Source organism: Desmodus rotundus, chromosome 1, assembly GCF_022682495.2.
Source record: "Desmodus rotundus isolate HL8 chromosome 1, HLdesRot8A.1, whole genome shotgun sequence".
NCBI classification, from domain to species: domain Eukaryota; kingdom Metazoa; phylum Chordata; class Mammalia; order Chiroptera; family Phyllostomidae; genus Desmodus; species Desmodus rotundus.
Genome location: NC_071387.1, coordinates 161,873,917 through 161,900,637, shown reverse-complemented (window position 1 = coordinate 161,900,637; position 26,721 = coordinate 161,873,917). Strand labels below are relative to the sequence as shown.

At 37.4% G+C, this 26,721-nt stretch overlaps 1 protein-coding gene across 2 annotated transcripts; it reads left to right on the top strand.

The window, feature by feature from the left end:
• Nucleotides 1–551: 551 nt before the first annotated feature.
• Nucleotides 552–26,353, top strand: FAM151B (family with sequence similarity 151 member B). Of its 2 annotated transcripts, XM_024563623.3 has the most exons (6): nt 552–718; nt 5,206–5,331; nt 6,645–6,810; nt 10,400–10,617; nt 12,746–12,881; nt 22,699–26,353. In XM_024563623.3, the coding sequence occupies exons 1-6, from the start codon at nt 694–696 to the stop codon at nt 22,850–22,852; spliced, it is 825 nt and encodes a 274-aa protein (XP_024419391.1). In that variant the 5' UTR covers nt 552–693; the 3' UTR covers nt 22,853–26,353. The 2 variants fall into 2 exon arrangements, with proteins under 2 accessions (XP_024419391.1, XP_024419392.1); XM_024563624.3 differs by lacking the exon at nt 5,206–5,331.
• Nucleotides 26,354–26,721: the final 368 nt, after the last annotated feature.

Here is a 26,721-nt window from a genome sequence, read left to right as displayed (position 1 = left end):
AGAGTAAATCGTATTAGTCACAGAACCAGAAACTGCCAATGCTAATTCAGATAAATCCGACTCGGCGGGGTGTTTTTTCTCCATTTCCGGAATGGTTGTAGAAAGTAAGGAATTAAGGAGGGCAAAAGAAGGCAGTGGATGTGAGAACCTACTTGCTAGATAGAGTGTTTTCTGAGTGAACACTGGTAAAGAGAGAAGGGGACAGGAAACTTTCAGGTTATCAGTTCCGTACCCGGGCAGAGACACTAATTTTTTATGAAGGAATGATTCCATTCATTTTAGGATGCTACTAAAACTAAAAAGAGAAACTATAACCAGCTTTGGAAATTCGTACCCCACACCAGTAATTGCTTTCAATCTTGGGTCTCATTCTCGGCCTCTGGGTTCCCTGACCGGGCCGGGGGTGTTCACAACCACCGGTGTTTTGACCACCTTCCCAAAGAACAGTTCGTACAACACCAGGACGCGAAACGGAGTCTGCGCGCAAGCGAAACTCGAGCCACAGCCTCTGGGCGTGCGCACCCCACCCCCACCCCCACGCTGCTTCCGCCTCCGCCGCGCAAGGTTCCTCCCAGGCGGCCCTAGCAGGCCTCTCCTCGCCCGGTCGTGGAGTCGGTTTTCCGCGCCACCAGTGACAGCTCTTCGCCGATGCCCACGGCTTAGCGCCTGCGCGGACTGCAGGCGTCCGTCACCATGGCAACGACAGCTGGGGGCCCTGGTAAGCGACGATCCCCGCTCCACAGAATTGGCTCCACGACCTGCACTGTCTCTGGCCCCGTGCGGGGGTGCTAGGGGAGCTTTGAGAGACTCCTCTGGCAGCACCCCTCCCTTTTTCAGATCCTCGCGACCCGCATTCTCAGCGTGCACCCTCAGTCCGCTGGCCTGAACCTTGGTTCCCGCCGTGGGTGTTAAGAGAATAAAGCGTTTGGGGCGACCAGAACGGCAACCATATTGCGCCCTTTTTAAAAAGATTTTTTTTTAAGAGAAGTCTTAGGTTCGTAGGAAAATTGAGCGGGAAGACCCGAATCTCCGTATATCCCCTAACTGGTTACATGGGTAGCCTCCCCATTATCAACATTGTCCCGGCGAGTTACAGTTGTGAACCTGCATTGACACATCATAATCACCTAAGTCCACTGTTGACCAGGGTTTTCTCTTGGTGCTGTCCATTCTGTGGGCTTAGAGAAATGTATAATGGCACGTACTCATCGTTATGGTATCATACAAAATGGTTTCTCTGCACCCAAATACTCTGTGCTCCACCTACTCATCCCTTACCCCTCCCCAATCCCTGACAACCACTGATCTTTTTACTGTCTCCATAGTTTTGCCTTTTCCAGAATGTCATATAGTTGGAATCATACGTATGTCACCCTTTTATATTGGCTTCGTTCACTTGGCAATATGCATTTAATTTTCTTCTATGTCCTTTTTTGGCTTAATAGCTCATTTCTTTTTAGCATCAAACAATATTTCATTGTTTGGATGTGCCACAGTTTATCTATTCACACACTGAAGGACATGTTGGTTGCCTCCAAATTTTGGTAATTGTGAAAAAAGCTGTGGTCAACATCCATGTGTAGGTTTTTGTGTAGACATACGTTTTCAACTCCTTCGGGTAAATAGCAGGGATCGAACTGGATCATATGGTAAAAGTATGCTTAGTTTCATAAGAAACTGCCAAACTGTCTTCCAACGTGTCTGTGTCATTTTGCATCCCCACCAACAATAAATAAGAGTTCCTGTTGCTTCACATTCTCGCCCGCATTTGGTGTTATTGGTGTTCTGGGTTTTGGCCACTGCAATAGGTGTGTAGTTGTACTCTGTTGTTCTGTGTTTCTCTTAGGACACATCCTGTGGAACACCTTTTATGACTGCCATATGTTCATCTTCTTTAGTGAATTGCTTGTTGAGGTCTTTGGCCCATTTTTTTAATCGGATTGCTTCTTATTGTTGAGTTTTAAGAGTTCTTTTTATATTTTTGGATAACAGTCCTTTATCTGATGTGTCTTTTGTAAATATTTTCTCCCAATCTGTGGCTTGTCTTATTCTCTTGACATTGTCTTTCCCAGAGTAGAAGTTTTTCATTTTAATTAAATCCAGCTAATCTTATTTCATGAATGGTGCCTTTGGTATATATGTAAAAAGTCATTGACACACTCAAGGTCATCTATATTTTCTCCTATATTCTAGGCGTGTTATAGTTTTGCATTCTACATTTAGGTCTATGATCCATTTTGAGTTAATTTTTGTGAAAGGTGTAAGTTCTGTGTCTAGATTCATTTTTTGTATGTGGATGTGCAGTCTGAGAACCATGTGTGGGAAAGACTTTCTTTGCTTCATTGTATTGCCTTTGTCCCTTTGTCAAAAATCAGTTGACTGCTTATGGGGGTCTATTTGGGAGATCTCCATTCTTTGTCCATTGATCTGTTTGTTCTTTCACTAATACTGCACTGTCTTGATTACTGTATTTTTATAGTAAGTCTTAATGTTGGGTAGTGTCATTGCTTTGTTCTCCTTCAATACTGTGTTAGCTCTTCTGGGTTTTATGGACTCCATATAAACTTTGGAATCAGTTTGTCAGTAGGCAGAAAATAACTTGGTGGGATTTTGATTAGGATTGCTTGAATCTCTAGAGCAAGTTGGGAAGAACTGACATCTTGACAATATCGAGTGTTTCTATTCATGAACATGGAACATCTTTCTATTTAGTTCTTTGATTTCATTCATCAGAGTTCTGCAGTTTTCCTCATATAGATCTTGTACATATTTTGTTAGATTTATACCTAAGTATTTCAGGTTTTGGGTGCTAATGTAAATGGTGTTATTTTTCATTTCAAATTCCACTTGTTCATTGCTCATATATAGGAACTCAATTGAGTTAAGTGTATTAACATTGTATCCTTCATCCTTTTCTCAGTTTAAGTTTTTTCCTGACTGTAAATATAATGCACGCTTATTGTAGACCATGTAGGAAAGAAATCCACATAACGACAATACTCAGAGGCACCAATAGTAAGTTTCTGGTATGCTCCTATTTTCTAACAATTCTTTCTTTTAAGAAAATACAGTTAAGGTCATAGTATACTTGCCATCATATACTATATATCTCTTTTTAAATTTTCTCTTACTATTTAAAAAACATACAAACTAGTTTTCTAAAGCATTAGTTTTTAGTGGCTTAGGACAACACAGGTATATATTATATAGTTTTGGAGGTCAGAAATTGAAATGGGTCCCACTGAGCTAAAACCAGTGTCAGCATGGCCGCACGCCCTCTGGATGGCTCTGGGGGAAAATCAGCCTTCTTGCCTTTCTCATCCTCTAGAGCAGGGGTGTCAAACTCATTTTCACCAGGGGCCACGTCAGCCTCGCGGTTGCTTTCAAAGGGCTGAAATAATTTTAAGACTGCTTAAATGTAACTACTCCTTAACTGTTAAGGAGTTGAAATTACATTTGGCCCTTTGAAGGCAACTGTGAGACTGATGTGGCCCTAGTGAATACACACACACACACACACACATACACACACACGCGTCTCTACCTTGCTTTTTTTTCACTTAATGTGTCTTGGGGTTACACTGTATCTGTGCATATAGATTTGCTTCATTCTTTTTAATGGCTGAATAATGTTCTATTGCATAGATAAAACTTTTTTGCCACTACAAGCAATGCTGCAATAAATATTTTGTATCAAAATGTGTCATTACCCACATATAAGCATATCTGTTTATGGGGTAAATTTATGAAAATTTATGAAAGTGGAATTTCTGGGCCAAGGATGTATTTTTCTTTATTAAGAGCTTTTTTCTTTTTTTCTTCCTTTTGAGATAATTTACATACCTTACAATTCACTCATTCAAAGCATGTAATTTATTGGCTTTTTTTAATGTATTTAGAGTTGTGTAACTGTCACTACAATCAATTTTTTAAAATTTTCATCACCACAAAAAGATGTAAGAATAGGGGGAGGGTCATATGTGAACTCGCTGTACCTTTCACTCAATTTTTTTCTGTACAGCTAAAACTACTCCCCCAAAAGTCTTAATTTTAAAAGTTACAGGACAACAGTGTGGTGATTGCAGGGGGTGAGGTGGGAGGTATAAAGTGACTATATGGTGATGGAAAGAAAAAAGAAACACATGCAAAAAATAAAAATTGCAACTAATTTTGCCTCTTTGCCCAATTTTCAGAGTTACAGCCTACTTAAATAGTACTAAATATCCTAGATCATAGATAATTGGGGTCTTCTTAAATTCTCTCTATATAGTTGCGACTAAGTGTCAGGTGGCAGTTTCATCCATTATCAGGGCAAGAAGAACTTTTACTTAAAATTTTTAAATTTCTGGAGTCTTGGTATTTTATCATTAAGACGTAAGTTGCCCTTATAAAAATTTTGACTGTAGTGTGTTTAGTTGAATGGTGCTGAGGACACATCCCGTGTGCACCATTAACTAGCATTTAGTTTGTTCTGGTGACATGCATGATTACCTTTTTTGTGAATCTGCTGGTGTATCTCAAAGACTTCATTCTTAACAGCTACATTAGTCACGTATTTTATCTTGAGATTATACTAAGATTTAATTATTTTTGCATTGTTAGACATATCTGTTGTAATTAATGTGCCTTCTAAAAATACATAACTTAAGCCCTGGCTGGTGTGGCTCAGTGGATTGAGTGCCGGCCTGCTTACCAAAGGGTCACGGGTTCAATTCCCAGTCAGGGCACATGCTTGGGTTTCAGACCAGGTCCCTAATAGGGGGCGTGTGAGAGGCGACCACACATCGATGTTTCTCTCCCTCTCTTTCTGCTTCCCTTCCCCTCTCTCTAAAAATAAATAAATAAAATCTTAAAAAATAAAAAAAAATAAAATGCATAACTTAAATATTTAAAAAATGATGGCCTAGTATTTTCATCTTAAAGTCTCAGACTCTATTACATATGCTAAATAGGGCCACGTGTTTGGGTAAGAAGCTGCCTGGGCAGTAGTGGATGCTACAGCTAATTCTCTCCTGTATTCTGTAGCCCAACATACAGAGAGGTTGCGAAGTCCATGCATGTTAGTTTGAAGTTATATGCTCCTCCATTCTCTAGTCAAATTTTACTTTTTCTCAGTGTCTTACCAGCTGATTAGTTCATGGAGTAAATTTTTTTTACTCCATGTAAAACAGTCTACTCTTTTTTGTGCAAACGCTGTTGTTTTAGGATCTTGGAGTGAAAACATACTTCAGTATTTTCTGAGAAATAGCCAGATCACTACAGAAGACGGCGCCCAGATCACTTGGTATCACGCAGCCAACCACAAGGCACAGATGCAGGAGGCGCTGAAAAGTAAGTCAGTGTGATTGCTCATATTCACATTGGATGGTAGATGAACTCAACTCCTTTTTTGATATCTGAGCATTTTTGCAGGTACCAGAGATGATCCAAGTGTAAATTATAGGCTGATATAAACATTTTTCCCTCTAATCCTCACCTGAGGATGTGTTTATTGATTTTATTTATGTTAGAGAGAGAGAAAAAAAACATCCATGTGGGAGAGAAACATCAATTGGTTGCCTCCCGCATGCACCCCACCTGGAATCAAACCCGCAGCCTAGGCATGTGCCCTGACCAGGAATGGAACCTACAACCTTTTGGTGTATGAGACAGTGCTCCAACCAGCTGAGCCACCTGACCAGGGTGATAAGCTGACATAACCATTTTTATAAAGGATCTCATTTTGTTTACAAAATGAACAAATTTCCATAATGGAAGAACTTCTTATTTTCTAGAAGTGATTTGCCTTTTGTATGTCTTATTTGAAACTCTCCTGTATTATTGCACTTGCTTATATTACACTGTAGTGATTTGAGTAAAAATTTTAAGACCAGGATCTTGTCTTTTACATATTTTTGTGCTTCACGGTGTACTAAGGAGAGGCTCAATAACTCTTTGTTGAATGGATGGGTGAAGCCATTGCATACTAATTTATAATAAATTGCTGTGGGCAGTATTTGTGCCTCAGCTAGAAACCAAGACTTCTTTCTGGCTTGCTAACTCCATCTATAATCATATCTATATCTATCTATAATCTATAATCTATATCTATGTATATCTCCATTATATTGATGAACACTATAGCATTCTCTCAGCCTTTTCCCATGAAGGACCCCCATTGGCTGTAGCCCCAGAGGGCAGTGAACGTCTATCACTAGATAGCCCCTTTTTTGTCCACAGCTTTTAAACAGTAGCTAAGCTGTTAAGTCAAAGAAAGGAATCTGAAACATAAGCTATAAATATTTGCAGTTTCTCATTTAAGGAGTAAGAAGATAAAAGTAATATTTTTATTCTCAGAAACTTAAATAAATAGTTATTCAGCCTTCTTTTGTATACTCGCTTTGCTATATACTGGGAAGAAATTAAATAATATGGCAACAGCTGAAACACTGTGTGGGAATGGTAATTTAACTCCTCACCAAATACCTGCCCATTTGTAAAAAACAAAAACAACGTGTAAAGACCTAGCACAGTACCTAACACTTAGTAGTTACTCAGTAAATGGTAGTTTTCTATTATTCTTTTTATCTTCCTCAAAAGGATACCGGACATGGAATCTTCTGCAGTCCCTATTTTGTTAGCATTAAGTTCTTTTATTTGGACAGGTACTGCTCACATGATAGAGGCTGATGTCCTCCTTCCCAGTAATGGGTCAGACCATGGCCAACCAATCATGGCCCATCCTCCTGAATCAAGCAGTGATAATACTCTACAGGAATGGCTGACTGAAATTGCGAAAAGCAATAAAGGCATCAAGCTGGATTTCAAGAGGTATTTGTACATATATGTTCAGTGCTCTAGTTGTTACAGAATAACTCTGGTGGGGGGAGAAAGTTAATATCCTCTTATATCTGTGCCTGACTGACTTTGTGCTTCTATCTAAATCGAAATGGGGCCCTGGCCAAGCAGCTTAGCTGGTTAGGGCATTGTCTGGTTGTGCCAAGGTTGTGGGTTCGATATCTGGTCAGGGATTATGGAGGCAACCAATGAACACGTAAACAAGTGGAACAACAAATCGATGTTTCTCTCTCTCAAATCAATAAATTAAACAACAACAATAAAACTATCTCTGATGATAATTATTTCTTTTAAATGTAATTTTAAATGGTTTATTGCAATTTTGAGCATGATTTTTATTGTGTTACCCCCAGAAATTAATAGGAAAATAGGATGTGATACTCAGAAGTTTGACATACAAGTAACTATTTAGAAAAAGAACCTATTCTATAAAAACTAAGTTTGTGGCTTTTTCTAGGGATTTAGAAAAGTCCTAAGCAAAGAGAAATTTTAGGTAGTATTCTGCTCGAGACTTCCCTCTTCAAGTGGTCACCGCGGCAAACCTTCCGGTAGCTCTTCACCGGAAGCCCAGTACCGATACACGGAGGAAGTGAGAATGTCGGCCACTGGTCTTTTCAATGAGAATTACATGGCGCTTATAGATTATCTAGGAGGGGTGGGTCATTCTGCAGTATTTGCAATGTTGATTCTTCCAGGCTTTTCCTCCACATTTACTCTTTTAGAATTATTTTGTCAAGTTCTAGAAAAACTTAAGAACTATAACAACAAAAGTTTAATTTTTCTTAGTAAGGTTTTATGTTTTTCTTAATGTAGGTTTTGTTTTTCTTATTTAAGTTTCTGGTAAGGGAAGGCATCATCACTTTATATATTTGTATTCTACATTAGTGGTAATTAAAATATTTACATATAAAATGGAATATGTGTATTAAATTCCTGCTTCATCGTGTTCTGTGTCATAGCTCCTTACGGCACTAGACACTTACGTATGCTGGTGGAATTTCAATTTAGGGGAGAAGATGCTATTTGACACTAGAAATCGTCAAATGGAAAAACCACTGTTAAATTGCCCCATGTCAGCTTACTGAATTGAGAAAGCCTAAAAAGTCCCCACAACCTCTACAGACACCGGGTTTCCTAAGAAATCAGAGTCCTTTCTGGAAGAGAGTTTCAGGGTTCCCCCCTACTGCCCCCAGGAAGAGCACACCCCCATAGGACTTGCAGACAGGTAAGCTTTGGAGTCACAAGTACAAGTTACTTGCTACCAAAAATGGGAGAATTTGTAGGAAGTGCAATGTCAGATTCTTAGAACTGTGGTTTTTAGCATGATATTGATACCCTTCAAGGCAGAGAGTGTTCGAGACAGAGAAATGACTGCATCTAAATTAGAGTCTGCAAGATCCGAGTTTATTAATCCACTAAAGTCTAGGGCATCTAAAAAAAAGAATGAAATCTTACCATTTGTGACAACAAGGACGGACCTAGAAGGAATTATGCTAAGTGATATAAGTTAGTCAGAGAAACACAAATACCATATGATTTCACTTATATGTGGAATCTAAAGAACAATATAAACGGACAACAAAACGGAAACAGACTCATAGATACAGAGAACAGACTGACAGTTGCCAGAGGAGAGAAGGGTTGGGGGACTGGGTGAAAAAGGTGAAGGGATTGAGAAGTACAAATTGGTAGTTACAAAATAGTCACAGAGATGTGAAGTACAACATAATTAATATAGTCAATGATATTGGAACAACATGTATGGTGCCAGTTGGGTACTGGAAATATCGGGGGGAACCCTGGGTAAAGTATGTGATTGTCTGACCTCTATACTGTACACCTGAAACCAGTATCAACTAATATTGACAGTAGACTGTAATTGAAGAAAATTTTTGATTAATATATATAAATCTAGGGCCTCCATTCCAGGGGCAGAAGAGGGAGAAAAAATAGCTTACTACACGGGAGCAGAGTAAAAGGCTGCAGGCTGGTTCCCTCTGGTTTTAATGCACAGTATTCTTGCTCACTAATAAACAAGACCCAAGAAATCATGGGATTATCAGTTTCTCTTCTTAAAGTAGAGGGCCCAACAGCAGTGAAGTGAAAAGAGTAGAAGCATAGGCAGAAGGATTTCAGTCACTTAGGTGGAAAGACAGGAATGTGAGAAGAGGGTGCTGAATGTTTTTCCCTCTAACACCCATCTCCAAAATTCTTTGCTCCCATTGAAATTTTCATTAAAAGCTAATTTTCTTAGAAATCAACATAGGCCTTAAATGTTTAGTAGTAGTTCAGAATTATAACTAGTGTAGTTTTCCAGTAAAGTTTGTATATACATTTTTTAAAAGGAAAAATTATGTAAGCTAAAATATTATTGTTGCCCTGGCGAGTGTGGCTCAGTTGATTAGAGCGTCATCCTGTAACCAAAAGGTTGTGAGTTCGATTCCTGGTCAGAGCACATGCCTAGGCTGCAGGTTCAATCCCAGATCCAGGCAGGAGGCAAGCTATCCGTGTTTCTCTCCTTTCCTCTCTCCTTCCCTTTCTCTCTAAAGGCACTGAAAAAATGTCCTTGTGTGAGTACAAACAAAATTAAAAACCCAAAAACTAAATCTGATTGTTTCCAAATCTCTAGTTGTCAGAATCGATGTTGGGAAATAAAAAGAGTGAAGTTGCTTTTTTATTTAAAAGTAACTAAAATATAGTTGTCTCTACTTTCCAGAAAATGTGTTTAAAATAAAGGGAAAAAGTAAAGTTTATAAAAGCCTTAAGGAAATTTTATAATTTTATACTTTGCAATCATTTTTAGAAATGTGTTTATTGTCCAGGTTCGCGCAAGAATACATGAAAGAAAAGAGGTTCTTTTCTCCAAGGTCATGAGCCACCACCAGAGACGTGGTGCCGGCGTGCACTTTGAGTATTTTCATCGATGTGAATTTGTAGCTTATGAGTTTCTCTGATTTTAAAAGCTTATTTATATAGTCTCTGATGAGTGACTCTGTATCTTTTTAAAAATTGTTTTTATACTGGGTGATCCTAATATGCAGTTTTGAAACCTCCATCTACCAACAATTGTCATTATTTATACATTTATAGAAGCTTTAAGGTGCCTTCATGAATAATAAGTCAACATTTCGTGAGTGGCATGTGTTAACTTTCCTCTCTGGTGCTATGTGATCTTTGATTTTATTTAACTCAAGCATTATTGTATTATACTTTTTAAAAAGAAAACCTGAGGATATATTTATTGATTTTTAGAGATGGGAAGGGGGGGAGAGAGAGAGAGAAGAAGGAAGGGAGGAAGGAGGGAAGGAAAGAAGGTCGGTTACCTCCTGTATGCACCCTGACTGGGGATCAAACCTTCAACCTAGGTTTGTGCCATGACAGGGAATCAAACCTGTGACTCTGGTGCATGGGACGATGTTCCAACCAACTGAGCCATCTGGCCAGGACTATTGTATTATACTTTTATTATAAATTTGAGAACATTAAAACTACTAGTCTAAAAGAACTTCTTTTCACTCTCACTTTATGAATATCCCTCACTGACAACAAACTGTATTTTCAGTCTGGCAGCTGTAGAACCATCCATGATGCTCTTGGAAAATGTGAAGAGGCATCTGAAGCGTCCTGTGTGGATTAATGCTGATATTCTTCCCGGTCCAAATGGGAATAGCAGAGTAGTGGATGCAAAACCTTTTATAGACACTGTGACATCCTTCTTTCCAGACGTGACATTTTCCCTGGGTTGGACAACAGGATGGCATCCTGAGAAAGTCAACGAAGGTAATAATTTCAAAAATGTATTTCTTCTTGGTCAAATTAAAATATACTCCTAATATAAAAATAAATACCATTAGTACAAAACAAAAGACACATTCCACAAAATGTAAGAGTCTAATGGAGAGAAAGGTCCGTCCCTAGATGTGTGTATGATTCTTCTTTCTATTTTTTTAGACAGACACTGCACTCATTGGTGACATTCTATCACCAGGCTTCCATGGGAAATATTCATTTGCAAGGTCTAGAGCAATGAGAGCTGCCTCATTAAACAAATCCTGAGTCGGTCGGTCTCTTTGAACTTGTAAAACATTCTGTAGTCTTTGTTTTCTTTTGACTGTGGAGCAAACTCCCTGTGTCAGACGAAAGATAAAGAAGTGGTCATAAGAGCTCCTCAGTGGTGGGAGGCTGGAAGTAGTGCGGGTGTGGTTGAAGAGCACAGGCTCCCTAGACATTGGAAGGGGCTCCAGCTGAGGTGCTGGGACCTTGGTGCCGTCACTGTCGTTGGCCGGACAGGAGAGTGGGAGGCCATGAGACTCTCCTCTAGGCTCCATCTCTTCTTTTCTTCATAGTCCTACAGATGCATCTGATACTTTCAGCTTCATTTTCCTGGCTGGAACTTATCACACTTACTCATCTTTCAATTTCTTCTTACTCCCTAGGTAGTGATTTTCAGGTAAACAGCCAGTAAGCAATCAGATGCTCTGGGACATCTGTTCATATGGTAAAAATGATAAACTAAGAAGGTATTCAGAACCTGTGGAGATGTTAGCCTTTATCCTGTGTTCAGGGCATTTTTTAAATTACTTATTTGCTACTGTTTTTAGATATAAAGTTTTTAAGTCTAACATGATATTAGAATAACTGCTATCTAGTGAGTAGTGACGTTTAGGTTATAACCCCCTAGACCAACAGTTGATATGACTGAGAGGAAAAAATAATGTTTTAACTTAATTCTAGTTTAATGTTCTAATCATTTTAATTTTTATTACTTTCATTTAAAAATGTAGCATTAAAATTTAAAGTGTTTAAAGAAGGTAAACTAGAAATGATTTAGTAACTTCCTTACTGATCCTGTACTCCTTTTAGTCACTTTTTAACTCAGGCTTTAACCTCAGGCTTGAACTGAGTTAAACCAGGTCTTTAAGTCATGTTGGTGTCGAAGGTTTTAAGGCTTTTCCCCACTGGTCACTTGTTGTTACAAGCATGTGTTTTATCCTCTCTTACTTCTTATGCCAGAAATTTTAGAAAAAAGAGTTTATAAGTTTATAGTAATGTAAGTACATATCTTCCATTAGCAATTTTTTCTAATTATAATTTTTCAGATTTTAAAGGAAATCAGACATTTTCCTTCTTTCATGAGAAATTTAGCCGCTAAACTAATATATTCACATAAGCTTCTGAGAAATGTTTTCTCACTTACCAATACTTTTTACAATCTGCTTTTAATAGAGTTTAGGGTTATTTTAAAAATATAAATTTTTTCTGAAACTGTTTATGAAACAGTTAAGTGTGTTTTCCACAATGTCCTAATATGATTTAAAACACACATATATAAGACAATTTCACCACTATTTCTATTTTAGGTAAAATGTATTTGAAATGTGGACTAGCCAAAATTTAAAAATTGTAGTTAAATGTTACTCAATAAATTCAATAAAAAATAATTAATACATTTTTTAAAATCGAGGTTAATTATTACTTAAACAGCTAATAAACACACAGTACCCATCTTTCTGTTGGGAAAGAAAACTTAATTAACACGAATGGAAAATCTTAGCTTGTAGAGAATATTAATGATGAGCAAGTACCCAAGAACCTTAGAATCTTTAAAGAGTCCACTATGTCAAAATTTGCTTTCTTTGCTTTTGTGATATTAGTAAATTCTTTTTAATATTTAAATTTTTAATTAAATTTGCTGTAGATCAGTTGTGGTACAATATTAAATTTAATTTTTATCTACATTTTTTTCCACCCAAAATATTTTCTTGCATTAAGTGGTATTTTAATTCACTTTGAATTCAAATGGAAATTTAAATGAATTACCTATAAATTTGCGTATGTAATTTAGTTTTCATGTAATAGACTTTAGTATTATAATTAGAAAAGTTATATTTCTTCCTTTTCATTTCAGGTTACAGTTGGACAATGGTGCAGGAGATGGAATGCGTATGTAATGAACTCAGTCAGCCCGTAACATTCCCCGTCAGAGCAGCATTAGTCAGGCAGTCTTGTTCTCAGTTACTTTGGCTGTTAAAGAAATCAAACAGGTATGTATAAGTTTAACCATACAGGCTGTGTATGTGAGTGTGTATGAGCGACAGAGGCAGAGGATGAGAACTGATTATGTCAAGACAGCGTGTATGAGAGAGAACACACACTGATTCTGTAAGCGCGCTGACACTCCCACTCGAAGGAAGCTTCTTAATGAACCTTAACATCTGTTTCTGTTTCTTCACATAGTAGGTGGCCAGTGAATGTCACTGTTTTCATTGTTATACATTCACAAAAAGGTAAAAATGGATAAAATAGTTTCCTTCTGAATTATATTGTAATTTCAGAAGTCTGTTCCATAAAAACTTTTGTCATTTTAATATGTAATAAAAATTAGTTGGACCATGTATTAAATTTTCAAATATATTATAGAGGTGCAGATATTGAAATAGTTTTGATACTATTTTTTTTCAATAGATTAGTCAGTGGAAGAGCAGGGAAAGTCCAGAAATAAACCCAAATCTATCAGGGAACTTAGTATAGAAAATAGCTGGCATTTTAAGGCATTGGTACAAAAGTTTAATTAATATCTCATATTGGGTCAACAGGCCAACTATGTAGGAAAAACAAAGCACCTTTCCTTAATACTTCTTTCAAAATAATTTCCAGAGGAATTAAAGATTTATACATTAAATATTAAATGCATAAAGAAAAAAAACAAGAGATAATTTTTTATATAGTTTTAGAATAGAGAAGACCTTTCTTAGTTTAGCACAAACCATAGAGTTACGAAAGGAAAGTTGGATATATTTGAATACATAAAAATGAAAAGATTCTGGTAAAACTATCCTCAATACATTGTCAGATGTAAAGAATTTTAATAAATAATGAATTTTCACAAATCATCCAGTAAAATACCCAGTTTGATAATTTACCATATTGTAGAGAGTAAGGGAAGCAGACACTCATGCATTAAAGAAGTACCCATATTCCTGTGGACACTGAAATTTTACCAAATGTCTTTTTAATTTTTATGAAAATAACCATATTTTTCTCCCTATATCTATTAATAAAATAAATTATATTAATCTCTATAATATTGAATCATCCTCACATTCCCAGAATAAACCCTGCTTGATCACAAATTACCATTTTTTAAGGTGCTGCTGCATTTTTATTGCTAATATTTTAGCTAGGATTTCTACATTTGAAAATGAGATTGCCCTGCCCTGATTGGTGTAGTTCAGTTGGTTGGGTGTTGTCCAGCAAAGCAAAATGTTGCTGGTTCCATTAACTGTTAGGGCACATGCCTGGGTTGTGGCCATCCCTGATTGGGGCATGTGGGAGAGGCGGCTGATCCATGTTTTGATGTTTTTCTGCCTCTCTTTCTCCCTCCCTTCCCGCATCTCTAAGAATAAATAAATAAGATCTATTAAAAAAAGAAAGAAAGAAATGGAAGGAAGGAAGGAAAGAAGGAAGGAAGGAAGGAAGGAAGGAAGGAAGGAAGGAAGGAAGGAAATGAGATTTCCCTGGCCAGGTAGCTCAGTTAGTTAGAGCTTTGTCCTCAGTGCCAAGGTTGCAGGTTCAATCCCTGGTCAGGGCACTTACAAGAAACAACTCATAATTATTTATGAATTATGCATAAACAATGTAAATGCATAAATAAGTGGAACAATGGATCAATATTCTCTCTCTCTCTCTAAAATCAAAAAAGAAAGAAAGTGAGATTGATCTGTAGCTTTTTTTCCTTTTCAATTTTTAGGTAGCGACCTTTCATTCCTCTTATGTGTTCTGAGATATTAAAAGTAACATTGAAATGGCCTGTACTTGACTAGGTAAACCCAACTGTGAAGCCATTTAAACCTTGTGCTTTGGGGAAAGCTTAACTCATAAAAATTTTTCCTATTTTTTTTTATATGATAAATGGTCTACTTGGATTTTCTGTTTCTTTGGGAGTGAGTTTTGATGTATGGTATTTTTCTAGAAAATTGTTCATCTCATCCAGATTTTAAAATTTATTTACACATAGACACTTAAAATGGTTTCTTATTCTTTTAGTTTCTTCTGTGTCTTTAAAATAATTTCCTACGTTGTTTTTTTGAGCTTTTCTTCTTGCTTCTTGATTAAACTAGATGATGATTTATCTCTTTCTCTTTTTTTTTTAAGAACTAGATCTTGGATTTACTTATTTTTCTGGTTTATGACTTACTAATTTCTGCCTTTTATCTTTTGAAACTGTTATGTAGTAATATCCCTTGCCACTCCCTTCTAGCCTGCAAAGTTTCTTTTGAGAATCAGCCGACCGTCTTATGAGAACTCCCTTGTAGGTAACTAACTGCTTTTCTCTTGCTGCTTTTAAGTTTCTCTCTTTATCTTTAATCTTTGGCATTTTGATTATGACGTGTTTTGGAGTGGGCCTCTTTGTATTTATCTTGTTTGGACTCTCTGTGCTTCCTGGACTTGCATGTCTATTTTCCTCATCAAATTAGGAAAGCTTTCTTTCATTATTTTTTCAAATTGATTTCCAATTTCTTGCTCTTTCTCTCTTCTCTGGCACCCCTACGATGCGAATGTTGGACCTCTTTAAGTTGTCCCAGAGGCTGCTTACAGTATTTTTGTTTTTGGGGAATTCTTTTTTCTTGTTGTTGTTCTGATTGGTTGTTTTTTGCTTCCTTATGTTCCAAATCATTGATTTCATTCTCTGCTTCATCCACTCTACTGTTGTTTCCCTGTAAGTTGTTCTTTATTTCAGTTAGTGTATCCTTCATTTCTGACTGCATCTTTATTATGCTGTTGAGGTCTTCACTAAGTTCCTTGAGCATCCTTGTAACCAGTGTTTTGAACTCTGCAATGAATAGATTGCTTATCTCCATTTTGTTTAGCTCTTTTTCTGGAGTTTTGATCTTTCATTTTTCTGGAGTTCTTTTACTTGGGCCATGGTTCCTTGTCTCCTCATTTTGGCAGCCTCCCTGTGTTTGTTTCTATGTATTAGGTATAGCTGCTATGACTCCCTTTCTTGGTAGCTTGGCCTAATGTAGTAGGTGTCCTGTAGGGTCCAGTGGCATAACCTCCCCTATCCCTCCCCCAAGGAGGGTTCTCAGTGTATGCCCTTCATGTGAGTTGAGTACACCCTTCTCTTATAGTTGAAACTTGATTGCTGTTGGCAGGTCAATGGGATGGATTTATCCAGGCCAGTCAGCTGCAAGGACTGGCTATGACCACTGACCACCAATCTTCACCCTCCATGGAGGATCAACTGTGCAGAGGCAGGGTGGTGGTGTTCTGATGTGGTCCATAGCTGTCCATTGGGTGTGCAGGCTCTGGGGTTTCCCAGGTGGTACAGGCCCTGGTCAGCCCCACCTTTGTTCTGCCTGGGGCCACAGTGCCTGAGCTATCAATCAATCTAAGATGACTGCTACTTGTGCTGGGCTTGGAGGTTCCCAGATGAAGCCAAACTGTGAAACCAGGCTGTCTTCTGCTAGTACTAGTGTGGGGCCACTTAGCAAGAGATACAAGGGTATGGGACTTACTGAGGCCAGCTGTTGCTTGTTTGATAGGACTTAGGAAGTTGTGAAGCATGAACCAAGTCACATGGAAAAGTCACAGTTAACAGTTTGGGTGGGCTCATAAGCTGGGTAGGACAGAGTCTCGGGGGATTTCCAGAGCAGGGCAAATAGCATTATTCAGGTCAATGGAGACTCAGATATGCCACCTGCCTGCCAGCTCTGTGGCTCTGTGGGGGGAGGGCTCAGAAAATGGTCAATGGCCCTCTGCCCGCCTTTCTCCCTGGAAGAAAGCTGTCCCTCAGCTCTCACCTTGTTGCTAGACACTTCAGCCCCTCCCTGTATGCCACTGCTGCCTTTCAAGCTGCTAACCCAGTGCTGGAGCTCAGAGGTAATAAGTCTGAGTAAGTCTATATGTGGGTTCTTTAAGGGGAACTGCTTGGGATTCCAGAAATTTATTCTACCAACTCAATCCCCACCGGATTTTGCAGCCAGAAGTTATGGGGATTTATCTTTCTGGCACTGGAACCCTAGGCTAAGGGAATGGTATGGGTCTGGGACTCCTTACTCCTAAGTTATCCCTCCTGAATTTTTATCCTCCACACATGGATGTGGGACCAGCCCATTCCATGTCTCTGCCCTTCCTACCAGCCTGGATGGATATGGTTTCTTTAATTCCGTGGTTGTCAATTTCTGAGTCATTCTCCTTTTATGTTTTTGTGTAACTTTGATGTGGTTGTGTGAGGAGGCAAGCTGTGTTTACCTGTGCTGCCATCTTGACCAGGAGTCTCTCTTTAAACCTTCTCACCCCTTGCACACTCCAACGTTTCCATTGCTTTCTAAGCACTGAGACAATGAAATTTCTTTGACCTGTTTTATCTTCATGAAGAATTATATCTTTATCATTAAAAGGTCTCTTTCTTGGTCTTGTTTAATGATTTTTAAAAATCTAAATTCACATTGTCTTTTTTGTTTGTCTTGAATAACTTTGCCTTATCCTTTCTTTGAGAAATAAATTTATAGTTTTATTTCTTATTGACTTTTTAAAGGATATTTTATTGTCATTAAAAAAATAGTTTAGACCTGCAGTCTAAAAAGTTGCAAAAAACTATATCTCCTTTCCCAGAAAATTGTTAACATTTTCCTATATTTATCCATTTTCTCTTTCTTTCATTTCCTTCCCCACTCCCTCTTTCTCTTTTTCTATTTATATTTTTTTCTGGCATGATCCCCATTAGCTGTTAGTACTCCAGTGGGTACCACCCAAAACAAGTACAGTCTTCTGTGTTACTATTGTGAACCCCCCCAATCAAGAAATCAGCGGTAAAGCAACACTGCCATGCACTCCACAACCAACTACTCCAACAAAGCTTCTTATTCCTTTGTAGTCCAGGAAACTGTCCAAGGAAGTGTATTACACATTGTTGTCATGTCTCATCAGTCACCTTCTGTCTGGAATAGTCCTCAGCTTTCCTCTCTCTCATATACTTGACAGTCTGAAAGACTACAGGCCTTTGTTATGAAAGATGTTCTCAATCTGGGTCAGTTTAATATTTCTTCATGACAAATCTCAGTTCTTGCATTCTTGGCAGTCTCATCATGTACTTTCCTTGTCCCAATTCTCAAATCATCCATTTCTTCAAGGATCCGTGCTTGATTATAGTGGCAGATGGTATTTAGAAAGCAAAATTTGAGAGTTCAGTAGTCATTGCTACTAGGGTGTTATTGCTTCTAGGACCTCTCAATGGACAGAGCTGGGAAATATATGTGTATGTATACATACATCCACACACACACGTATACACGTGCCTACATATATATATCTATAACCATTTCTGTACCCGTCTGTGTGTGAATATGTTTTTAAACAACCCATGAGTTCACACTGACAGTTCCAATTTCAACCCAACCCCTCAGGGTTCTTTCTAGCCTCCTCCCTTTCTGTGTCCTTAAACTCCTTATCAGCTGCTTAGATACCCGGCTCCCATTAATCTAATCTAAGTGTGGTCTTCTTTTAAAAGTTTAACTTGTTTATTTGTAATACAGATGTTTGGTCTTGCTTCTGTTATTTTTAAACTAGTACACTTGCTATATGTATAGCTTTAAAAAACGTTTTCAGTGTAAAAAAACATTTTCTTTTTGTGTTTTTAATTCTGATAATCTGGGAAGTTAGTTTTCTTCTATTGGTTATGTATTACTGCTACTTCATAAAATATGCTTAATCTACTTCTTTATAGATACCTGTTAATTTCTATGAGCAGTAATAAAATTAGTGTGTTTCTTCACTGCCTCTTGCCTAATTTTAGTTGACTGCATGCTTTTCCTTAATGTCTACCTTTGTACTTCATAGTTAATGATAGATTTGCTGGCTGTAAAATTCTTGGCTCATAGTGCTTTTCCTTGAGGACTTTGAAAGGATTGCTCTTCTGCTTTCCAGTGTGCACCTTGATGTGGAAAAGTTGAAGCCAGCCTGGCTATTTTTTTTCCCTTATAAGTGACTTGATTTTGGGGGGGAAGTATGGGAGGCTGAATGTAGAAAGGGTTCTTTACCTTTGAGGCTCAGTAATTTTACTAGACTGTGTCTTGATATGGACCTTCCTATACCAGTTTTTTTAAGATATGGTCTCCTTTTCAATATGTAGATTCAGACGTTCTTTTCTGTAATATTTCTGTGAATTACATTTTTATATGCTTGTTCAATTGCATTTGTAACACTGTGATTTCTCTTTTAGGGACTCTAGTTATGAATATGTAGATCTCCTTTGCTTATCTTTGTCATCATTTTCTCTTTGGTCTCTCTTTTCTTTTAAATTCTTTGCATTTTTATTTTACTTGATTTTATACTTTGTCTCTCTGTTCCTTACAGTATTTTCAACATTGTCTGTTCTCCATGTATACCTTCAGATTTCACCTTGTTTCTGTAATATTAATAATTTTCCACTTCTTTCCTAAGTTCTGCCAATTAATGCTCCATCTCTGGTCTGTTGTCTTGTAAACCTCTTCCATGTGCTCATATCTGTACTTTATGTTCTTTCTTCAAAGAGGCAATTGCATCATTTAAAAAATACTTGGTTGTGGTTTTCATCTGCTTTGTGGCATTCTTTTTGTTTTATATCTGTTCCAGCTATTAGGTAATTGTTTAAAGATGAGGTTTCTATTATTTCATCTGCCATTTGTTTTTTTTCTTGTATTTTGTTTTACTCTCTTGTATTAAACTTCTGCCAAATTTATTTTGATTACTCTGCTTTAAATAAAGTGAGTTTTTCCTGGACCAGCAACTTGTCTGAAGTTCATATTCTAGGGGAACCAGGACTGTGATTCTGTGGCCCAGACAGTCTTATGTGTGAGTTTGTTTAACCTTTAACTTCTCCCCAGTCAGTGAAGATAGGCAGCTGTGGCATCTTTAAGTAAAATCTTTCATCTGTCTCTTAAATACAAAATTTTGGATTGCTGCAGGGAGTAGTCTTACTCCCTTTGGCTTTCCTGTGTAAACTCTTTCCTCGTCTCCACTGCTTCGTGGGGCCAAATGTAATCCAGGGAAGGTCCCACTTGGAGCCCTGCAAAGCATTTAGGTGGAATATGCCCCTCATCTGTAAGTGTCTTTTGTAGGCTTCCTCTGTAAACTGGGTACATGGGCAAAGTCCGCCTCCTTCTATACCCATCTGGCCGTAGTCTTTTGCTACTGGCGACCTTTCACCTGTTTTGTAATTTTCAGTCTCAACTTTTTCTTAATTTCATTGAATATCCTGTTTATATTTTAATTCTTCTGTTCTTTTTGCTGCTTCGGGATGATTCTCAGGAGAGAAAGGAAGTAGCGCCGGCATTAGGCTGCCATGTTCAAATAGGATGTTCCCACTGTCCCACTGCTTTCTCTATATTCTGTCTCAATTTTCTTATCTTCCATTTCTTATGTAGCCAGTCACTCTCCTGAAATTGCTCATTTGAAAATCACACTTTGTGCAAGTCAAATGTTGAACCTCTGCAACATTTAATGAAGTACTGAGGTCAGCCCCTTCATGTGAAACTTCCTTGGCTTTTCCCTCCGTGGAATTGCACTAAGTGGGTTCTTTTAGTCTCCCCCTGGTTCTTCTTTGTTGTTGTTGTTGATTTGTTTTCCTCCAGCCTTAATTTTGGGTTTCTCTTAACTCCACCTCTTTCAGAGGTTTGTTTTTTTTTAATATGAAAAGTAAAACAACAAAGCTTTAATGGAATATATCACTAGAGAATATCTTCATAACATTGGGGATGGGAAAGAATTCTTAACAAGATACAAAAATCACTAGCCATAAAGGGTATGCTTGAATAATTTGAATACATTACAATTCAGAAATTCTTTCCATCAGAAAGAAGATACCATGAAGAGCGTAAACAGGTTAGGCACAGAATTCAGGAAGATTTTTGTAAGTCTGAAGGGCTCTAGTATAACATTTATAAAGAACTATCATTCTGTTATTTGTGTATCACAATTTATTTATTTCTTGTATTATTGAGCGGCCTTTAGATTGTTTCGTGGTTTGACCGTTCCGAAGAGTGTGGCTGGGAACACTCACGCCCGCATTTAAAGGTCCTGCAGGAGGGAATTCTAGGAGAATTCCTAGGTCGTAGGGTGTTCATGTTTTCAACTTCAGTACATAGTGCTAAACTGTTTTCCAAAGAAAGTCAGTACATTGTAGCTACATGTTTCAACTTGGATAAATTTTCACAAACAATATCAGCAAAAGAAGCAAGACCAAAAACAATATTATATAACACGATTCCATTTATATTAAGTTCATTAACCGGCAAAAATTAAACTGTATTTTGTAGGGATGGATATATAGCCGGTAAATTAAAAAGAGCAAGGAGGTGGCTGCACAATAGCCACAGCTGTGAGGATGCCAGGGGAGCGGCAAGCTTGTGATGAGGCAGTGACAGAAAGACACCCCTCCAGGTGCCAGTGATGGTCTGGTTCTTGATTTGTTTTGGTTACACTGGAGTCCATTTTATAATAGTTTGTTAAAATGCACATATATGTTTCATGCATTTTTCTATATATCTTACTTGATAATGCAAAGGGCTTTATAAATAAAACCTGAGAATTAGTTTGAAGGAATAAAATTTAAGATACACTTAGGCAATTTTATTTTTCCTCTTTCAGTTTCAATACAACAGAGGAAAGATTAAAAGACACAAAATCACTTGGAAAGCTCTCCATTTAACCTCAGTTCATATCTGTGTCTTCTCATAAGTTTAGTCACCATGGTGCTCAAATACAGTAGTAAAGATGTCATTTTAGAAAAAATATAGGCTTTCAGAGTAATTCTCATTGTTTCTTTTCTGTGTTCTCCGCCATAGTTTAAAAATGCTTTTTGATTTGTCACATAATACTGCCACGGAAGAAAATCCAAAGTACTTTCCTTGGTTACATTTCCAGAGTGCTGTCACCATTACGGACAGGGATGTGTCAATGTAACAAGAATGCATGCCTTGGTTAGACTCTTTTTTATCGCTACCAGAAAAAATGCTTTGGAGATTTTCCCCTGGATTCTGACATGTTTATGGAGAAAATAAATATGAAACTACTTAACAGCTTTGCATTTCTCTAGACTCTGGTGCAATAAGGGTAATGTAATAGTAATGTCACTGAAAGAATTGAAAATATACAATTTAAGTAACATTAAAATTCTGAGCATAGTTTTATACCCATAATAAATCTGCATATATATATGCAGATTTATATATAGCTATTGTTTATATATATGCAGATATATGTATATAGCTATTGTTTTTTTAACTCCAGAAATGGATCTAAATATACTCCATTTGGCATTCTTAATGACATCTCTTGGCATTCTTGTGTCTCATACAAACCCCCGCAGAAGGAACAGTGGGGCCACGTATAAGTGAATGTGAATGTTCGGGTCATCAGTGACATTTGTGTCTCCTCACAATCCCTTCCAGTTGTGCTTTTGACTCTGGTCAGGCTACTGAAGAAACCCAGGTCGGAGCTATAGTTTTTATGGAGACAACTGACTGCTTCATCCGCAGTACAGCGTCCTCAGTTCTTCTGTCCAAACCGTGGCCCATTTTCAGTGCTATCGGTCTGGGTTTCTAAAACCATTTAACATTCCTATAATGCAGATACAGCAGCTAGCTAATTTTGCAATAGTAAGGTGATTTTTTTTCTCTCTCTAGCTCCTTTAATATTGATGAAGGAATGAAAGGAAAGTATAATTCCACCATTGTGAGCTAGTTTTCACATATGTGCATTTGGATTAGAGACAGATGAGAGTAACTATTTTTAGGCTTATTGGAATTCCTCATTATTGTTTTTTATCTTTTACTTTTAACTATATAATTATGGTATGTGTGTGTGTGTTTTTTAATGCAGGTACAGCCTGACTATTTGGACTGGAAAAAATGATAACTATTCCATTGAAGATTTACTTTGTATTAGAGAGCATTTTGACAAAAAACGAGTTTTCTATGATATATTGGAACCACAAAATAATGAATTTAAACAAGCCATTGGAATCAATGTCTAAGAAGAAGATTCTTCTAAATTATTCATGTTTTGGTTTCATAATCCTTCTCTGCTTTGGTCTGAATTAATTACCAATAAATTATGATAATTGAGTTATGCTCCCATTCACCAATCAAAAAACACTTATTGAGTACTTACTATGTATTAGGTATATGTCCTTGTAATACTGTACTTACCTAAAAGATTGAGAAGGTATTTCAGTGGGCCTAGTATAATAATAATTTAGGAAAATGATATTTTAAAACCCCTTATAAAAATAATTTTGATATACTGAAGACAACTGAAAGAATCCATGTGTTGTAATACCGGTATGAGTCACATTTTGTTGGTATTTACATTCCAGAGATTCCAAAAATCTGTGGCACCCTCTTCCCATTTTCCGGGAGAACTGGTATTTCAAAGACTACAAAAGAGTAAGAAGGCTTCAAAAATGTGTTTAACTATCACAGGGCTGAACAGCTTTTTCATAACAAAATCAAATCCACTTACTGAAAACAATGTAAATTAAATGATGTGGATCTAGAATTTCCATATTGTCGGGAGCACGCTGAGTGCTAAGTTTGTCTTTGTTTTCTTTGTTTCAATCATTTTATCTTCTTGATAGTGAGAAGTATAGTGAGCAAAATACTACTGAAGACAGAGTTTTAACCCTGGTAATGTATTGTGGGGTTTTCAAGGTTCTCACCTGCACCACCTTAGTTCAGGCCCGTGTTCTGCTCCTAGAATTTCAAGACTGGCTCTTCACACTCAGCGATACCTTGAGGATTTCTGCTGAAGAAAAAATTTTAAACTACCTCTTTGTTTATGCCAAACCAAAAAACGCCAGAGGTTTCTTCAATTCAACTGTACTGACTTTCACTCTTTCAAGGCCCTGCCTAATGTACTCTGACTGTAAGAGTCAGCACAGTGTCCTCCAGCACCGCCCTTCATTTCAAAAATGCGTACATCACTGGTCTCTAGATCTTACCTTAACAGTTATCTTCAACTACTTAATATTGCTCACTAACTGTGTCGCGCATGTTGTCTCCTCAATTAGATTATAAAGTCCTGCAAGGTAAGGGAACACTCTTACCTGTCCTTCACAGTGCCTGGCATAGTCCTGAGCAAGGTGTTCAGAAAAACCGTGCTTCTCTGATTTGCTGAAAAGTAATTTACCAATAATGTAATTTGACTTTTGTTTATCGACCATTTTCTCCCAGAGAATAAAGTAGTTCTATTTAGAGAAAAGAGCTTGGGTTTTGAATTCAGACAGACTTCCCTTATAGACAGCCATCCTCTATCCCTTACTAGCCATAGATTTGGGGAAATATTTAAACTCATTGAGTCTTGGTTTCCTTATTGATAAAATGGGGGGTGGGGAAGTGAGAATTCTCTTAGAGGTTGTGAAGTTTAGGGGCACTCACGTGATGGAGGCATCTCGATCCATGACCACCACACAGCAAGGCTCCTGTGCACTGCAGGTAGACAGTGGCAGTGAGAGATACAACATGAAACAACTGTAGATACATAAACACTTAGAACACTCACATTTCCACTTTAAATTAAATCTCCAACATTCAGTACTATTGGTTAAATAACATCCAAAACTTCACTTTCTATCATTGTTTGCCAAAAGCAAAGGGTACAATTTCATAATTATAAAATTTAACAACTGCAACAGAGAATTGCTCTTAAAATTATAGTAAAAATATTTAATTTATAAATTTTATTAAATGACCATGCTTTTATAAAGGGAGTTGAATTTATAAATGAACTGCATTTTGATGAAGATTGAAATAAAATTCTTTTGTCCAGAAGATTATTTTTACTACTTGATTGTCTTACCCTTGGTAATACTTTTAAAAATATTAGTCTTAAGGTAAAATTCTTTTATATTGAGAAATATATCAACTGAGGGTCACTTAGATTAAGATTAAAAGGTATGTTTTAAAGTGTTCTCAGGAACAAAAATATGTAAAAGAATTAGAAAACCACTCAGTTGAAAAGGAAAATTTTAATGACTGTTCATATGGAAAAATACGATCCTGGCTTCACACCGTACACAAATAATAATTTGAGTTGGATCCTGGGCCTACATGTGGGAATGAAAACTATAAAGCATGTAGAAGAGAATAAGGGGGATGTTTTCATTACTTTGGAGTAGGCAATGATTTTTTATAACACAACAGTAACCGTAAAAGAAAAAAATGGTTAATGGGCTTTATCAAAATCTAAAATTGCTCATCAAAAGACATCATTAACACATTCTGACAGAGGGCTCATACTCCAAATTTGTGAAGAACTCCTATAAACTGATTTTTAAAAAGAAGCTGCAAAATATGTATATTATACTACTTATGTAAAATTTTATGTCTTTATCGGCATTTATATATAGGAAATATTTGAGAAGTTTACAGACACAAAGTAAGTAAAAGGTTAAGTAACACCCAGTTTTTCCCTTCAAGTTCTTGGCTCTAATGTATTGATGTTGGGATCCCATAACATTCGAGCCTTATTTCCCAAGTCTGGCAGAGCAATCCTATCCCTAGAAGAGACTTTGGTTTGAGATCCAATAGTTAAAAAAAAAAAAAAATCAGAGTTTTTAAAAGTACAGTAGTTTATGGTTCTGTAAGAGTGATGTAATTGCTAATAGCCAGATATATACTCATCTATCCAGTGGGAAATTGTGCAAAGTTATTTAGAACAGTTTATTTGCTTGTTTGTTGGAGCTAGGGTCTTCGATTTTTTCCCTTGTAATGAAAAAAATTAAGTATCTAGTGAATATACAGAAAAACAATGCTCTCTCTCTCCTTGAAATTGAAGAGGTGAGCCCACCTTGTTGGAACATACCATGTGTTTACCATCTTACATTCATGAATCAATGCAAGGAAAACAGGTGAGTGTTAAGAACTTTATCTAGAAAATATTAGTATTGTATAATGAATAAGTGAAACCAAGAAGCGCTGATAACCAGGTCTTGGAAGAAGCAGGGCAGGATCCAGGAGCTTGGGCCTTTGCTCTAGTGTTCCACATGACTCTTTCACTTTTCACTGTGACTGCTTGTCTCTCTTCTTTGTATCCGCCATCCTTTGGTCCAGAGACCATAATTTGTTCAGTCGTGTCTTTCGTGAGGGAGACACATGACTTCAGGACTCAGTAGGAACTCTGTGGGGAAGGAGGGGGACAGGCCTCTACCTAACTGACGTTTTTGTGGTATAGCTGCGTCAATAATTTGGAATGATTCCTACCTCAAGGACCTACGGTGTAGTAGAGAAAGAGAGGTCTGTGAACAATGAGCTGGATATTTGCTATAACTCCTACGATAGCACTATACAGCAGGCTTTGGTGTGGAGGCAGCAGTCCGTTCTTGGTGGAAACACCTAAGTGTGTCTTGAATGATGAATATCCACCAGGTAGACTTGAGGAGGGAAGGGTGTTTCAGGCAGAGGCACGGGAGCAAAGGAACTCTAAGTGGGAAAAAACCTGATCTAATCTGTTAAAACAAAACAAAACAAAACAAAACTGTGGCCCTGGACAGGTAGCTCAGTTGTTTGGAGAATCGCATTGAGATGTCAAGATGGCAGTCTCAATCCCTGGTCAGGGCACATACAAGAATCAACCAATGAATGCATAAATAAATGGAACAACACATCAATGTTTCTCTCTCTCCCCCTTCCTCTCTGTCTCTATACCAATAAATAAAAATTTTTAAACATTTTTTGAGGCACCGCACTGAGGCAGGACATTTAGACGGGGGCCAGATTAATTTTCCATGTTAAGGAGTATGCTCCTTCTCTTGGGCCATGGGAATCCTCACACCATTTTAACTGGGAAAGCGTGAGAAAGGTGGTTACAATGGCAAGAGAAGGAAACTTGGAATTATCGGAGTGC